Genomic DNA, 16129 nt, shown 5'->3' with positions numbered 1-16129 from the left:
AAAAAAATTGGAATTCCAGGGAAAAATTCCCAGGAAATTTTCCCGCTCAGAGTTTGGAATTCCTGGGAAAATTCCCGGGAATTTTTCCCGCTCACAGTTTGGAATTCCTGGGAAAAATTCCTGCAAAAAACTTGGAATTTTTGGGGGAAAATTTCCCGGGAAAAATTCCTGAAAAAAATGGAATTCCAGGGACAATTTCCCACCAAAGAATTGGAATTCCTGGGGAAAATTCCTGCAAAAAAAATTGGAATTTCAGGGAAAAATTCCTGAAAAAAATTTGGAATTCCAGGGAAAATTTCCCAGGAATTTTTCCCACTCAGAGTTTGGAATTCCAGGGAAAATTTTCCGGGAATTTTTCCCACTCAGAGTTTGGAATTCCCGGGAATCGCCGGCTCCGGGGGCAGCTCCCGCAGCCACTCCAGGAGGATCCCGTTCACCTCGGCCGGCCTGGGGGAGAGAGAGAATTCCCGGAATTCCGGGAATTTTGGGAATTTGGGATCGGAATTCCAGAAATTCTGGGAATTTGGGGTCAGAATTCCCAGAAATTCTGGAAATTTGGGATTGGAATTCCCAGAAATTCTGGGAATTTGGGATCGGAATTCCCAGAAATTCCGGGAATTTGGGATTAAAATTCTCAGATTTTGGGATTGGAATTCCTGGAAATTTTGGGAATTTGGGGTCGGAATTCCCAGAAATTCTGGGAATTTGGGATCAGAATTCCCAGAAATTCTGGAAATTTGGGATCAGAATTCCCGGAATTCCCAGGATTTTGGGAATTCCAAGAATTTGGGATCGGAATTCCCAGAAATTCTGGAAATTTGGGATCGGAATTCCTGGGATTGCCAGAATTTTGGGAATTTGGGATCGGAATTCCCAGAAATTCTGGGAATTTGGGGATCGGAATTCCCAGAAATTCTGGAAATTTGGGATCCTAATTCCCGAGAATTCCCAGAATTTTGGGAATTTGGGATCAGAATTCCAAGACATTCCGGGAATTTGGGATTAAAATTCTCAGATTTTGGGATTGGAATTCCTGGAAATTTTGGGAATTCGGGATTGGAATTCCTGGAAATTCTGGGAATTTGGGATCAGAATTCCCGGAATTCCCAGGATTTTGGGAATTCCAAGAATTTGGGATCGGAATTCCCAGAAATTCTGGAATTTGGGGATCAGAATTCCCGGGAATTCTGGAAATTTGGGATCCGAATTCCGAGTATTCCCAGAATTTTGGGAATTTGGGATCAGAATTCCCAGAAATTCAGGGAATTTGGGATCGGAATTCCCAGAAATTCTGGGAATTCTGGATCAGATTTCCTGGGAATTCTGGAAATTTGGGATCCGAATTCCCGAGAATTCCCAGAATTTTGGGAATTTGGGATCAGAATTCCCAGAAATTCTGGGAATTTGGGATTAAAATCCTCGGAATTTGGGGGTCAGAATTCCCAGAATTCCCGGGATTTTGGGAATTCGGGTTCAGAATTCCCAGAAATTCTGGGAATTTGGGACTAAAATGCCCGGAATTTGGGATCGGAATTCCCGGAAATTTTGGGAATTTGGGATCCGAATTCCCGGGAATTTTGGGTATTTGGGATCCGAATTCCCGAGAATTCCCGGAATTTTTGGAATTTTAGGAATTTTGGATCCAGAATTCCCAGGAATTTGGGATCGAAATTCCCAGAAATTCTGAAAATTTGGGATTGGAATTCCCTAAAATTCCGGGAATTTGGGATTAAAATCCCCGGAATTTGGGGTCAGAATTCCCGGAATTTCTGGAAATTCCAAGAATTTGGGATTGGAATTTCCCAGAATTCCCGGGAATTTTGGGAATTCGAGGTTCTGAATTCCCGGAATTCCCGGGAATTTTGGGAATTCAAGGTTCTGAATTCCTGGGAATTCTGGGAATTCTGGATTAAAATCCCCGGAATTTGGGGTCGGAATTCCTGGAAATTCTGGGAATTTGGGATCGAAATTCCTGGGAATTCTGGAAATTTGGGATCCGAATTCCCGAGAATTCCCAGAATTTTGGGAATTTGGGATTGGAATTCCCAGAAATTCCGGGAATTTGGGATTAAAATTCTCAGATTTTGGGATTGGAATTCCTGGAAATTTTGGGGAATTTGGGATCGGAATTCCTGGGAATTCTGGAAATTTGGGATCCGAATTCCCGGGATTCCCAGAATTTTGGGAATTTGGCATCGGAATTCCAAGAAATTCCGGGAATTTGGGATTAAAATTCTCAGATTTTGGGATTGGAATTCCTGGAAATTTTGGGAATTCGGGATCGGAATTCCCAGAAATTCTGGAAATTTGGGATCCGAATTCCTGGATTGCCAGAATTCTGGGAATTTGGGATCGGGAATTCCTGGGAATTCCCAGAATTTTGGGAATTTTGGATCCGAATTCCCAGAAAGTCTGGGAATTTGGGGTCAGAATTCCCAGAAATTCTGGAAATTTGGGATCCGAATTCCCGAGAATTCCCAGAATTTTGGGATCAGAATTCCCGGAAATTCCGGGAATTTGGGATTAAAATTCTCAGATTTTGGGATTGGAATTCCTGGAAATTTTGGGAATTTGGGATCAGAATTCCTGGGATTGCCAGAATTTTGGGAATTTGGGATCGGAATTCCCAGAAATTCTGGGAATTTGGAACTAAAATGCCCGGAATTTGGGATCGGAATTCCCGGGAATTTTGGGAATTGGGATCAGAATTCCTGGGAATTCTGGAAATTTGGGATCCGAATTCCCGAGAATTCCCAGAATTTTTGGAATTTTAGGAATTTTGGATCCAGAATTCCCAGGAATTTGGGATCGGAATTCCCAGAAATTCTGAAAATTTGGGATTGGAATTCCCTAAAATTCCGGGAATTTGGGATTAAAATCCCCGGAATTTGGGGTTGGAATTCCCGGAATTTCTGGAAATTCCAAGAATTTGGGATTGGAATTCTGGGATTTGGGAATTCCCGGGAATTTGGGATCAGAATTCCCAGAAATTTGGGATGGAAATTCCTGGAATTTGGGATTGAAATTCCTGGAAATTCCGGGAATTTGGGATTAAAATCCCCAGAATTTGGGATTGGAATTCCCAGAAATTCCCGGAATTTGGGATTAAAATCCCCAGAATTTGGGATTGGAATTCCCAGAATTCCCAGGAATTGGGGATCAGAATTCTGGGATTTGGGAATTTACGGGAATTTTTGGGATCAGGAATTGTGGGATTTGGAATTCTGGGATTTTAGGATTCTGGGATTTGGTAATTCTGGGAATTTGGGGATTTGGGAATTCTGGGATTTGGGAATTCCGGGATTGGGAATTACAGGAATCTTTGGGATTTGGGAATCTTTGGGATTGGGAACTCCGGGCTTTGGGAATTCCGGGCTTTGGGAATTCTGGGACTTTTTGGGATTTGGGAATTCTGGGATTTGGGAACTCTGGGATGTGGGAATTCCGGGATTGGGAATCTTTGGGATTTGGGGATTCTGGGAATTCCGGGATTGGGAATTCCAGGATATCGGAATCTTTGGGATTTGGGAATTCTGGGGATTCAGGGATTGGGAATTCCGGGAATTCCAGGATTGGGAATTCCAGGATTTGGGAATTCTGGGAATATTTGGGATTTGGGAATCTTTGGGACTTGGGGAATTCCGGGATTTGGGAATTCCGGGATTGGGGAATTCTGGGATTTGGGAATTCCGGGATTTGGGAGTTCTGGGATTTGGGAATTCCCGGAATCTTTGGGATTTGGGAATCTTTGGGATTTGGGAATTCTGGGATTGGGAATTCTGGGATTTGGGAATTTTGGGGTTTGGGAATTCAGGGATTTGGGAATTTCTTTGGGATTTGGGAATCTTTGGGATTTGGGCATTCTGGGATTTGGGAATTCTGGGATTTGGGAATTCCGGGAATCTTTGGGATTTGGAAACTCCGGGCTTTGGGAATTCTGGGAATCTTTGGGATTTGGGAATTCCAGGATTGGGAATTCTGGGATTTCAGATTTCAGGGATTTAGGAATTCTGGGATTTGGGAATCTTTGGGATTTGGAAATTCTTGGATTTGCGAATTCTGGGATTTGGGAATTCCGGGCTTTGGGAATTCTGGGACATTTTGGGATTTGGGAATCTTCGGGATTGGGAATTCTGGGGTTGGGAATTCTGGGATTTGGGAATTCCAGGATTTGGGAATTCCAGGATTTGGGAATTCCGGGAATATTAGGGATTTGGGAATTCTGGGATTTGGGAATTCTGTGACTTTTTGGGATTTGGGAATCTTTGGGATTGGGAATTCCAGGATTTAGAAATTCTGGGATTGGGAATTTCAGGATTTGGGAATTCCAGGAATATTAGGGATTTGGGAATTCCGGGATTTGGGATTCTTTGGGATTTGGGAATCTTTGGGATTTGGGAACTCCGGGATTTGGGAATCTCTGGGATTTGGGAATCTTTGGGATTTGGGAATTCTGGAATTTGGGAATTTCTTTGGGATTTGGGGATTCCAGGATTTAGGAATTCCGGGATTTGGGAATTCCAGGATTTGGGAATTCTGGGAATATTAGGGATTTGGGAATTCTGGGATTTGGGAATTCCGGGATTTGGAAATCTCTGGGATTTGGGAATTCCGGATTGGGGAATTCTGGGATTTGGGAATCTTTGGGATTTGGGAATTCTGGGATTTGGGAATTCCAGGGTTGGGGAATTCTTGGATTTGCGAATTCTGGGATTTGGGGATTCTGGGAATATTTGGGATTTGGGAATCTTTGGGATTTGGGAATTCCAGGATTGGGAATTCCAGGATTTGGGAATTCTGGGACGTTTTGGGATTGGGGATTCCGGGATTGGGAATCTTTGGGATTTGGGAATTCCGGGAATTCCGGGATTGGGAATCCCCCACCTCTCCAGCTGTGTCCAGTGGCCGCAGTCCTGGAGGTGGCGCCGCTGCAGCTTCGGGATCTGCCCAAAATTCCCGGATTTTTCCAGATTTTTCCCAAATTTTTCCCAAATTTTCCCCAGATTTTTCCCAGATTTTCCCCAGATTTTCCCCAGATTTTCCCCAGATTTTCCCCGTATTTTTCCCAAATTTTCCCGGTTTTTTTCCCATTCCCCCCCCAGATTTTTCCCGAATTTTTCCCAGATTTTTCTCACATTTTTCCCATTTTTTCCCCAGATATTTCCCATTTTTTCCCCAGATATTTCCTGAATTTTTCCCTTATTTTCCCAGATCTTTCCTGAATTTTTCCCCTATTTTCCCATATTTTCCCCATATTTTTCCCGATTTTTTCCCAGATTTTCCTCAAATTTTCCCTGTATTTTTCCACATTTATCTCATTTTTTTCCAGATGTTTCCCTTTTTTTTTCCCAAATTTTTCCAGATTTTCCCAGATTTTTTCCCCAGATTTTCCCCGTATTTTTCCCAGATTTTCCGGTTTTTTTTCCCATTTTCCCCCCAGATTTTTCCCAAATTTTTCCCAGATTTTTCTCACATTTTTCCCATTTTTTTCCCCAGATATTTCCTGGTTTTTTCCCAGTTTTTCCTGAATTTTTCCCTTATTTTCCCAGATCTTTCCTGAATTTTTCCCAGATTTTCCCATATTTCCCCATATTTTTCCCGAATTTTTCCCAGATTTTCCCCAAATTTTCCCCGTATTTTTCCACATTTATCTCTTTTTTTTCCCAGATGTTTCCCTGTTTTTTCCTGAATTTTTCCCAGATTTTCCCAGATTTTTTCCCCATATTTTCCCCGTATTTTTCCCAGATTTTCCCAGGTTTTTTTCCCATTTTCCCCCCAGATTTTCCCCGAATTTTTCCCAGATCTTTCTCACATTTTCCATTTTTTCCCCAGATATTTCCCGGTTTTTTCCCGTTTTTTCCCATTTTCCCCCCATATTTTTCCCTTATTTTCCCAGATCTTTCTGGAATTTTTCCCAGACTTTTCCTGAATTTTTGCAGATTTCTCCCAGATTTTCCCCACATTTTTCCCGAACTTTTCCAGATTTTTCCCGAATTTTTCCCAGAATTTTTCCTCATTTATCCCATTTTTTTCCCAGATGTTTCCCTGTTTTTTTCCCAGATTTTTTCCCAAATTTCCCCCCATATTTCCCCCAGATTTTTCCCACATTTTTCCGGAATTTTCCCCAGATTTCTCCCAGATTTTCCCCAGATTTTTCTCTCGTATTTTTCCACATTTATCCCATTTTTTTTCCAGATGTTTCCCTCTTTTTTTTCCCATATTTTCCCGTTTTTCCTCATATTTTTCCATTATTTCCCCAGATTTTCCCCCATATTTTTCCCATATTTTCCCCATTTTTTCCCCGTATTTCCCCCCCATATTTTCCCCATATTTTCCCCATTTTTCCCCAATTTTTCCCCGTATTTTCCCCATTTTCCTCTGTATTTTTCCCATCTTTTCCTCATTTCCCCCCCTTATTTTTCCATTTTCCCTGTATTTTTCCCATATTTTCCCCATTTCCCCCCTATTTTCCCAACTTATTCCCATTTTTCCATATTTTTCCCATGTTTTCCCCATTTCCCCCCCTATTTTCCCCACATTTTCCCCATTTTTCCCCATATTTTCCCCTTTTCCCCTTTTTTCCCTGTATTTTCCCTTATTTTCCCATATTTTCCCCATTTTGTTCCCATTTTCCCCCATATTTTCCCTGTACTTCCCCATTTTTTCTCCATTTTTCCCCATATTTTCCCCGTTTTCCGTATTTTCCCCATTTTTCCCCATTTTTTCCCGATTTTCCCCATATTTACCCCATTTTTCCCCGTATTTTACCCATATTTTTCCCTATTTATTTTCCCATATTTTTCCCATTTTCCCCATATCTTCCCCATTTTTTCCCCGTATTTTCCCCATATTTTTTCCATTTTTTTCTTCATTTTTGCCCCGTATTTTCCCCATTTTTTCCCCGTATTTTCCCCATTTTCCCCCGTTTTTCCCCCATTTTCCCCTGTATTTTCCCCATATTTTCCCATGTTTCCCCCCATATTTCCCCGTATTTTCCCCAATTTTCCCCTTTTTCCCCATCATTTTCCCCATATTTTCCCCATTTTCTCCCCAATTTTATTTCCATTTTTTCCCTGTATTTTCCCCGTTTTCCCCCCATATTTTCCCCATTTTCCCCCCATATTTTTCCCTTATTTTCCCCATTTTCCCCCATTTTTCCCCCATTTTCCCCCATATTTTTCCCTTATTTTCCCCCATTTTTCCCCCACGTTTTCCCATACTTTCCCCATTTTTCCCCCGTATTTTTCCCATTTTCCCCCCACATTTTCCCCATTTTCCCCCACATTTTCCCCGTATTTTTCCCCGATTTTTTCTGCATTTTCCCCCATATTTTCCCCATTTCCCCCCATATTTTCCCGATTTTTTCTCTGTTTTTTCTCCGATTTTTCCCCCATATTTTCCCATTTTCCCCCATTTTTTTCCCACATTTTCCCCATTTTTCCCCACATTTTCCCCATTTTCCCCCCATATTTTCCCCCATTTCCCCCCCATATTTTTCCCTTATTTTCCCCATTTTCCCCATTTTTCCCCCACGTTTTCCCCATATTTTCCCCCCTTTTCCCCCAATTTTCCCCCATTTTCCCCCATATTTTCCCCATTTCCCCCCCAATTTATTTCCATTTTTTCCCTGTATTTTCCCCATTTTTTCCCCATATTTTCCCCATTTTTTCCCCATATTTTTCCCTTGTTTTCCTCATTTCCCCCCATTTTTTCCCCACGTTTTCCCCATATTTTCCCCAAATTTTCCCCATTTTCCCCCCATATTTTTCCCCATATTTTCCCCATTTTCCCCCCAATTTATTTCCATTTTTCCCTGTATTTTCCGTATTTTTCCCCCATATTTTCCCCCACGTTTTCCCATATTTTCCCCCTTTTTTCCCAATTTTCCCCCATTTTTTCCCCATATTTCCCCCATTTTTCCCCCATTTTTTCCCCCTGTTCTCCCCCATTTTTCCCCCATTTTCCCCCACTTCCCCCCCATATTTTCCCCATTTTTTCCCCATATTTTCCCCACATTTTCCCCATTTTCCCCCATTTTTTCCCCCAAGTTTCCCCATATTTTCCCCCTTTTCCCCCAATTTTCCCCCCCTTTTCCCCCATATTTTCCCCATTTTCCCCCCCAATTTATTTCCATTTTTTCCCTGTATTTTCCCCATTTTTTCCCTGTATTTTCCCCATTTTTTCCCCGTATCTTCCCCATATTTCCCCCATATTTTTCCCCATATTTTCCCCACATTTTCCCCATTTTCCCCCATATTTTCCCCGTATTTTTCCCCGATTTTTTCTGCATTTTCCCCCATATTTTCCCCATTTCCCCCATATTTTCCCCGATTTTTTCTCTGTTTTTTCTCCGATTTTCCCCCATATTTCCCCCATTTTTCCCCATATTTTCCCCATTTTCCCCCCATATTTTCCCCATTTTCCCCCCATTTCCCCCCATATTTCCCCCATTTTTCCCCATATTTTCCCCATTTTCCCCCCATATTTTCCCCATTTTCCCCCCATTTTCCCCCATATTTCCCCCATTTTTTCCCACATTTTCCCCATTTTCCCCCAGTATTTCCCCCATATTTTTCCCCATTTTTCCCCCATATTTTCCCCATATTTTTCCATTTTCCCCCCGTATTTCCCCCGTATTTTCCCCGTATTTTCCCCATTTTCCCCCATATTTTTCCCTGTTTTTCCCCATATTTTTCCCCATTTTCCCCCCATTTTTCCCCACATTTTCCCCCATATTTTCCCCATTTTCCCCCATATTTTCCCCATATTTCCCCCATTTTTTCCCCCTGTTCTCCCCCATTTCCCCCCCATTTTTCCCCATTTCCCCCCCGTTTTTTCCCCATTTTTTCCCCGTTTTTCCCAGTTTTTCCCCCCGGTGTTTCCCCCCCCCTCACCCATCTCTCCATGCCGCTGCTGAGGTGGGGCCGCAGCACCGGATCCTTCCCGGCCGTCACCAGCAGCGCCGGGATCGGGATCTGCCCGGCGGCAACGGCGGAATGGGGGATCCAGCCGGGATCCACCCGGGATCCACCCGGGATTTCGGGGATCCGGGGGGGGGTGGGGTTTGGGGGGGATCCCCAGGGGATTTGGGGGATCTGGAGGGGATCCAGAGGGACCAAAGGGGATTGGGGGGGATCCCCAGGGATTTGGGGGATCCCGAGAGGATTTGGGGGATCTGGAGGGGATCCAGAGGGACCAAATGGGATCTGAGGGGATTCTGAGGATATTTGGGGGATCCAGGGAGATTTTGGATTATCCTGAGGGGATCCCAAGGGGATCTGGGGGATCTGGAGGGGATCCAGCGGGGGGGGGGTGGGGGTGGGGTTTGGGGGGGATCCCCAGGGGATTTGGGGATCTGGAGGGGATCCAGAGGGACCAAAGGGGATTGGGGGGGATCCCGAGGGGATTTGGGGGATCCCGAGAGGATTTGGGGGATCTGGAGGGGATCCAGAGGGACCGAGTGGGATTTGGGGGATCCCGAGGAGATCTGGGGGATCTGGAGGGGATCCCGAGGGATCAACTGGGATTTGAGGGATTCCTAGAAAATTTGGGGGATCCAGGGAGATTTTGGATGATCCCGAGGGGATCCCAGGGAATCTGGGGGATCTGGAGGGGATCCAGAGGGACCAAATGGATTTGGGGGATCCAGAGAGGATTTGGGGATCCAGGGAGATTTTGGATGATCCTGAGAGGATCCCAAGGGGATTTGGGGGGATCTGGAGGGGATCCAGAGGGACCAAAATGTATTTGGGGATCCCGAGGGGATCTAGATGATCCTGAGGGGATCCAGTGAGATTTGGGGGATCCAGTGGGATTGGAGGGAATGTGAGGGATCCCAAGGGGCCCCGGAGTGGGATCGGGATCGAGATTGGGAACAGGGTCGGATCGGGATCAGGATCGGGACTGGGACTGGATCAGGAAGGAGATTGGGACCAGGATTGGGATCAGGATCAGGATCAGGATTGGGATCGGGATTGGGATCGGGATCAGATCGGGATTGGGATTGAGATTGGGATCAGGATTGGGATTGGGATGGGGGGATCGTGATCAGGATCAGGATGGGGATCAGGATCGGGATCGGATCGTGATCAGGATTGGGATTGGGATTGGGATGGGGATTGGGATCAGGATTGGGATCGGGGCTGGGATTGGGATTGGGCGGGACCAGGATCAGTTTGGGGACTGGGACCGGGATCAGGATCAGGGTCAGATCACAACGGGGATCAGGATCAGGATCGGGATTGGGGATCGGGATCAGGATCGGGATCAGGAAGGAGACTGGGTCAGGATTGGGATCAAGATTGGGAACAGGATCAGGATCAGGATGGGATTGGGATCGGGGTTGGAATTGGGATCGGGATTAGGGTCGGGATCAGGAGGGAGATTGGGGTCAGGATTGGGATCAGGATTGGGATTGGGATCAGGATCAGGATTGGGATCAGGGTCGGGATCAGGGTTGGGATTGGGATGGGATCAGAATCGGGGATTGGGATCATGATGGGGATTGGGATTGGGATTGGGGTCAGGATCAGAATCACGATGGGGATTGGGATCGGGACTGGATAAGGATCAGGATCGGGGTCAGGGTTGGGATCGGGATTGGGATCAGGATCAGGATTGGGATCGGGATTGGGGTCAGGATTGGGATCAGGATCGCGATTGGGATCAGTTTGGGGATTGGGATTGGGAGTAGGAGTGGGATCAGGGCTGGGATCCCAATGGGGATTGGGATCGGGGTCGGGATCGGGGTCAGGGTTGGGACCAGGATTGGGATCAGGATCAGGTACGGGATCACAATGGGGATCGGGATCAGGATTCGGGATCAGGATCAGGGTCGGATCAGGATTGGGGATCAGGATCAGGATTGGATTGGGATCAGGATCGGGATCAGGATCAGGATCGGGATCAGGATTGGATCAGGGCTGGGATTGGGATTGGGTGGGACCAGGATCAGTTCGGGGATCGGGATTGGGGTCAGGATCAGGATTGGGATTGGGATCAGTTTGGGGATGGGGGTTGGGATTGGGATCAGGGTCAGAATCACAAAGGCGATCGGGATCGGGGATTGGGGACTGGGATCGGGATCTCTCTGGGATCTCTCAGGGATCTCTTTGGGGCCAGTTCGGGGCTCTCTCCGGGCTCTCTCTGGGACCTCTCCGGGATCTCTTTGGGGCCAGTTTGGGGATCTCTCCGGGCTCTCTCTGGGATCTCTCCGGATCTCTCTGGGGCCAGTTCAGGATTTCTCCGGGCTCTCTCTGGGATCTCTCTGGGATCTCTCAGGGAACTCTCAGGGATCTCTCAGGGATCTCTCTGGGGCCAGTTCAGGATTTCTCCAGGCTCTCTCTGGGATCTCTCAGGGATCTCTCTGGGATCTCTCAGGGATCTCTTTGGGGCCAGTTCAGGATTTCTCTGGGCTCTCTCTGGGATCTCTCTGGATCTATTTGGAATTTGTTCGGGATTTCTTTGCAATCTCTCTGGGATCTCTCCGGGATCTCTTTGGGGCCAGTTCGGGATTTCTCCGGGCTCTCTCTGGGATCTCTCCCGGATCTCTCAGGGAATCTCTTTGGAATTTGTTTGGGATTTCTCCGGGCTCTCTCTGGGATCTCTCTGGGCTCTCTCTGGGGATCTCTCCGGGATCTCTTTGGGGCCAGGTCGGGATCTCTCCGGGCTCTCTCTGGGCTCTCTCCGGGATCTCCCCGGGGTGGGTTTGGGATCTCCCGGGGATCCCTGTGGCCGCTCACCGTCCTGCCCCGGGCGCGCAGGGCCCAGCTCCAGTTCTCCCGTCACGTTCCGGTACCAGTTCAGGGGGCCCCTGGGACGGGGAAAAAAAAAACCCGGAATGTTCCGGCGGCGATCCTGCGGGGGGGAGGGGAGGATCCCGGGGCGGGATCGAGTGGATCCCGGGATCTCACCTGAAGCCGGACTTGCGGAACTGCTGGATGTAATACTGCAGCTGGGCCGGGGGCAGCAGGCGGCTGCCGGGCGGATCCTCCGGGAATCCCACCAGGAGCCCGCCTGCGGAAAAGAGGGATCCGCTCCGGGATCGGCCGCCGGATCCACCCCCCCCAACCTCGGGATCGGCCCCCAGATCCCGCGGGATCGAGCCCAGATCCAGCTGGATTCCACGACTCCCTTGGGGCGTTGCTTGTGGCATTCCCCCAGATCCCTTGGGATCTCCCCCAGATCCCTCAGGATCCCCCCTCACCATCCCCCAAATCCCTTGGGATCTCCCCCAGATCCATCGGGATCCCCCCAAGATCCCTATCCCCCCCTCACCATCCCCCAGATCCCTTGGGATCTCCCCCAGATCCATCGGGATCCCCCCAAGATCCCCCAGGATCCCCCCTCACCATCCCCCAGATCCCTTGGGATCTCCCCCAGATCCTCAGGATCCCCCCAAGATCCCTCGGGACCTCTCTCTTGGCATTCCCCAAATCCCGAGGGATCCCCTCCTCTAGATCCCCCCCGCAGCATTCCCAAAATCCCTTGGGATCCCCCCCCGATCCCTTGGGATCCTCCTGCTGAGTTGCATCCAGAAAATCCTTGGGATCCCCCAAATCCCACCGGATCCCCCATTCCCACAGGATCCCCCATTCCCAGGCATCCTGGATCCCTCGGGATCCCCCTCAGCATTCCCAAAATACTCGGGATCTCCCCAGATCCCCTCCAGATCCCCCTCAGCATTCCCTGAAATCCCTCAGGATTCCACCAGATCCCTCGGGATCCTCCCGCTGAATTCAGTTCAGAAAATCTTTGGGATCCTCCAAATCCCACCGGATCCTCCAAATCCCACCGGATCCCCCATTCCCAGGGCATCCTGGATCCCTCGGGATCCCCCCTCAGCATTCCCAAAGTCCCTCGGGATCTCCCCAGATCCCTCCAGATCCCCCTCAGCATTCCCTGAAATCCCTCGGGATTCCCACCAGATCCTTCGGGATCCTTCCACCGAATTCTGTTCAGAAAATCTTCTGGATCCCCCAAATCCACCAGATCCTCCAAATCCCACTGGATCCCTCATTCCCAGAGGATCCCTTGGGATCCCCCCATAGCATTCCCAAAGCCCCTTGGGATCTCCCCTAGATCCCTCCAGATCCCTTCTCAGCATCCCCCAAATCCCTTGGGACCCCCCCCCCCCATCCCTCGGGATCCCCTCTCAGCATTCCCTGAAATCCCTCAGGATTCCGCCAGATCCCTCGGGATCCTCCCGCTGAATTCAGTTCAGAAAATATTTGGGATCCTCCAAATCCCACCGGATCTCCAATCCCAGAGGATCCCCCATTCCCGGGGCATCCTGGATCCCTCGGGATCCCCCCTCAGCATTCCCAAAATTCTCGGGATCTCCCCCAGATCCCTCCAGATCCCCCCTCAGCATCCCCCAAATCCCTTGGGATCCCCTCTCAGCATTCAAAAAATCTCTCCGGATCTCCCCCAAATCCCTCCAGATCCCCCCTCAGCATTCCCTGAAATCCCTCAGGATTCCCACCAGTTCCCTCAGGATCCCTCCCACTGAATTCAGTTCAGAAAATCTTTGGGATCCTCCAAATCCCACCGGATCCTCCAAATCCCACCGGATCCCCCATTCCCGGGGCATCCTGGATCCCTCGGGATCCCCCCTCAGCATTCCCAAAGTCCCTCGGGATCTCCCCAGATCCTTGGGATCCCCCCCATAGAATTCCCTTCGGAAACTGTTTGGGATCTCCCAAATCCCAGGGGATCCCCCAATCCCACAGGATCCCTAAAAGCCAGGGGATTTAGGATCCATTCCCAGGGGACCCCCCAAATCCCACAGGATCCCCCCAGTCCCCACAGGATCCCATAAACCCCAGGGGATTTAGGATCCATTCCCAGGGGATCCCACATTCCCAGGGGATCCCGCATTCCCGAAATCCCGCAGGATCCCCCAAATCCTGTGGGATCCCACATTCCCAGGCCCCCCCCAAATCCCACAGGACCCCCCAGATCCCAGGGGATCCCCCCACACCCCCAGGGGATCCCCCGGATCCCGAGGGATCCCCGGCTCCCGGGTTCCCGACCTCTCTCGCGGACGCGGTGGAAGTCGAGGCTGAGGGGGAGCCGATCCTGCGGGATCAGGGATCAGGGGCGGATCCGCAGGGGATCCCAAATTCCCGGCGATTCCCCCACCCCGAGGGTGCATCCCGACCCCGATCCCATCCCGACCCCGACCCCGACCCCAATCCCGACCCCAACCCCAATCCCAATCCCAAATCCCAATCCCAAACCCAAATACCAATCACAAACCCCAATTCCAACCCAAAACCCAAATCCCAAATCCCGATCCCAATCCCGATCCCAAATCCCGATCCCAATCCCAATCCCGATCCCAAATCCCAACCCTAATCCCAAATCCCAAATCCCAAATCCCAATCCCAAATCCCGATCCCATAATCCCAAACCCAAATCCCAATCCCAATCCCAAATCCCGATCACAAACCCCAATCCTGATCCCAAATCCCAATCCCAATCCCAATCCCAAATCCCAATCCCGATCCCAATCCCGATCCCAAATCCCAAATCCCAATCCCAATCCCAAATCCCGAATCCCAATCCCAAATCCCAAATCACAATCACAAATCCCAAATCCCAATCCCAAATCCCAATCCCAAACCCCAATCCCAACCCAAAATCCCAATCCCAAATCCCGATCACAAACCCCAATCCTGATCCCAAATCCCAAATCCCAAATCCCAATCCCAAATCCCAAATCCCAATCCCAAATCCCAAATCCCAATCCCAATCCCAAATCCCAATCCCAAATCCCAAATCCTGATCCCAAATCCCAAATCCCAAATCCCAATCCCAAATCCCAGTCCCAATCCCAAATCCCGATCACAAACCCCAATCCTGATCCCAAATCCCAATCCCAATCCCAATCCCAAATCCCAATCCCAATCCCAAATCCCAAATCCCAATCCCCGATCCCAAATCCCAAATCCCAAATCCCAATCCCAAATCCCAATCCCAATCCCAATCCCAAATCCCAATCCCAATCCCAATCCCAATCCCAAATGCCAAATCCCAAATCCCAAATCCCAATCCCAAATCCCGATCCCAAATCCCAAATCCCAAACCCAAATCCCAATCCCAATCCCAAATCCTGATCACAAACCCCAATCCTGATCCCAAATCCCAATCCCAATCCCAAATACCAATCCCAAATCCCAATCCCAAATCCCAATCCCAATCCCAAATCCCAATCCCGATCCCAATCCCAATCCCAATCCCAAATCCCAATCCCAATCCCAAACCCCAATCCCAAATCCCAAATCCCAAATCCCAATCCCAATCCCAAATCCCAACCCCAAATCCCAATCCCAATCCCAATCCCAATCCCATCCAAAACCCAATCCCAAATCCCAATCCCAGTCCCAATCCCAATCCCAATCCCAAATCCCAAACCCAAATCCCAATCACAAATCCCGATCACAAATCCCAATCCCAAATCCCAATCCCAAATCCCAATCCCATCCAAAACCCAATCCCAAATCCCAATCCCAATCCCAAATCCCAAATCCCAATCCCAAATCCCAAATCCCAATCCCAAATCCCAATCCCAAATCCCAATCCCAATCCCAATCCTGATCCCAAACCCCAATCCAATCCCAATCCCAAATCCCGAATCCCAAATCCCAAATCCCAATCCCAATCCTGATCCCAATCCCAATCCAATCCCAATCCCAATCCCAAATCCCAATCCCAATCCTGATCCCAATCCCAATCCCGATCCCAATCCTGATCCCAAATCCCAATCCCAAATCCCAATCCCAAATCCCAATCCCAATCCCAATCCTGATCCCAATCCTGATCCCAATCCCAATCCCAATCCCAATCCCAAATCCCAATCCCAATCCCGATCCCGATCCCAGATCCGGCTCCGCGCTCACCTCGGGGTCCGAGGCTCGGATCAGGATCTTCAGGGTCCTCCCGATGTCCTTCTCCAGCTCCGCCTCCGCCACGCCCTGGGACAGTCGGGAATTCCCAAAAATCAGCGGGAAAATCCCCAAAATCAGCCGGGAAATCCAAAAACAGCGGGGAAATCCCAAAAACAGAGGGGAAATCCCAAAAACAGCCGGGAAATCCCAAAAATACCGAGGGGAAATCCCAAAAATCA

At 48.8% G+C, this 16129-nt stretch overlaps 1 protein-coding gene across 1 annotated transcript in view; it reads right to left on the bottom strand.

Moving 5' to 3' along the window:
* Window positions 1–276: 276 nt before the first annotated feature.
* The window catches only part of EPHX2 (epoxide hydrolase 2), a 65207-nt gene continuing 49354 nt past the window's right edge, over window positions 277–16129 (bottom strand). Inside the window, 8 exon segments of the mRNA XM_053969362.1 lie at window positions 277–447; window positions 4885–4943; window positions 8895–8975; window positions 11742–11783; window positions 11785–11812; window positions 11913–12015; window positions 14034–14079; window positions 15903–15977. Coding sequence (XP_053825337.1) covers window positions 363–447; window positions 4885–4943; window positions 8895–8975; window positions 11742–11783; window positions 11785–11812; window positions 11913–12015; window positions 14034–14079; window positions 15903–15977 — 519 coding nt within the window. The 3' untranslated portion in view covers window positions 277–362.

This window comes from Vidua macroura, unplaced genomic scaffold (assembly GCF_024509145.1).
Source record: "Vidua macroura isolate BioBank_ID:100142 unplaced genomic scaffold, ASM2450914v1 whyUn_scaffold_188, whole genome shotgun sequence".
Taxonomy (NCBI): domain Eukaryota; kingdom Metazoa; phylum Chordata; class Aves; order Passeriformes; family Viduidae; genus Vidua; species Vidua macroura.
This window is presented reverse-complemented; position numbering and strand designations above follow the sequence as displayed.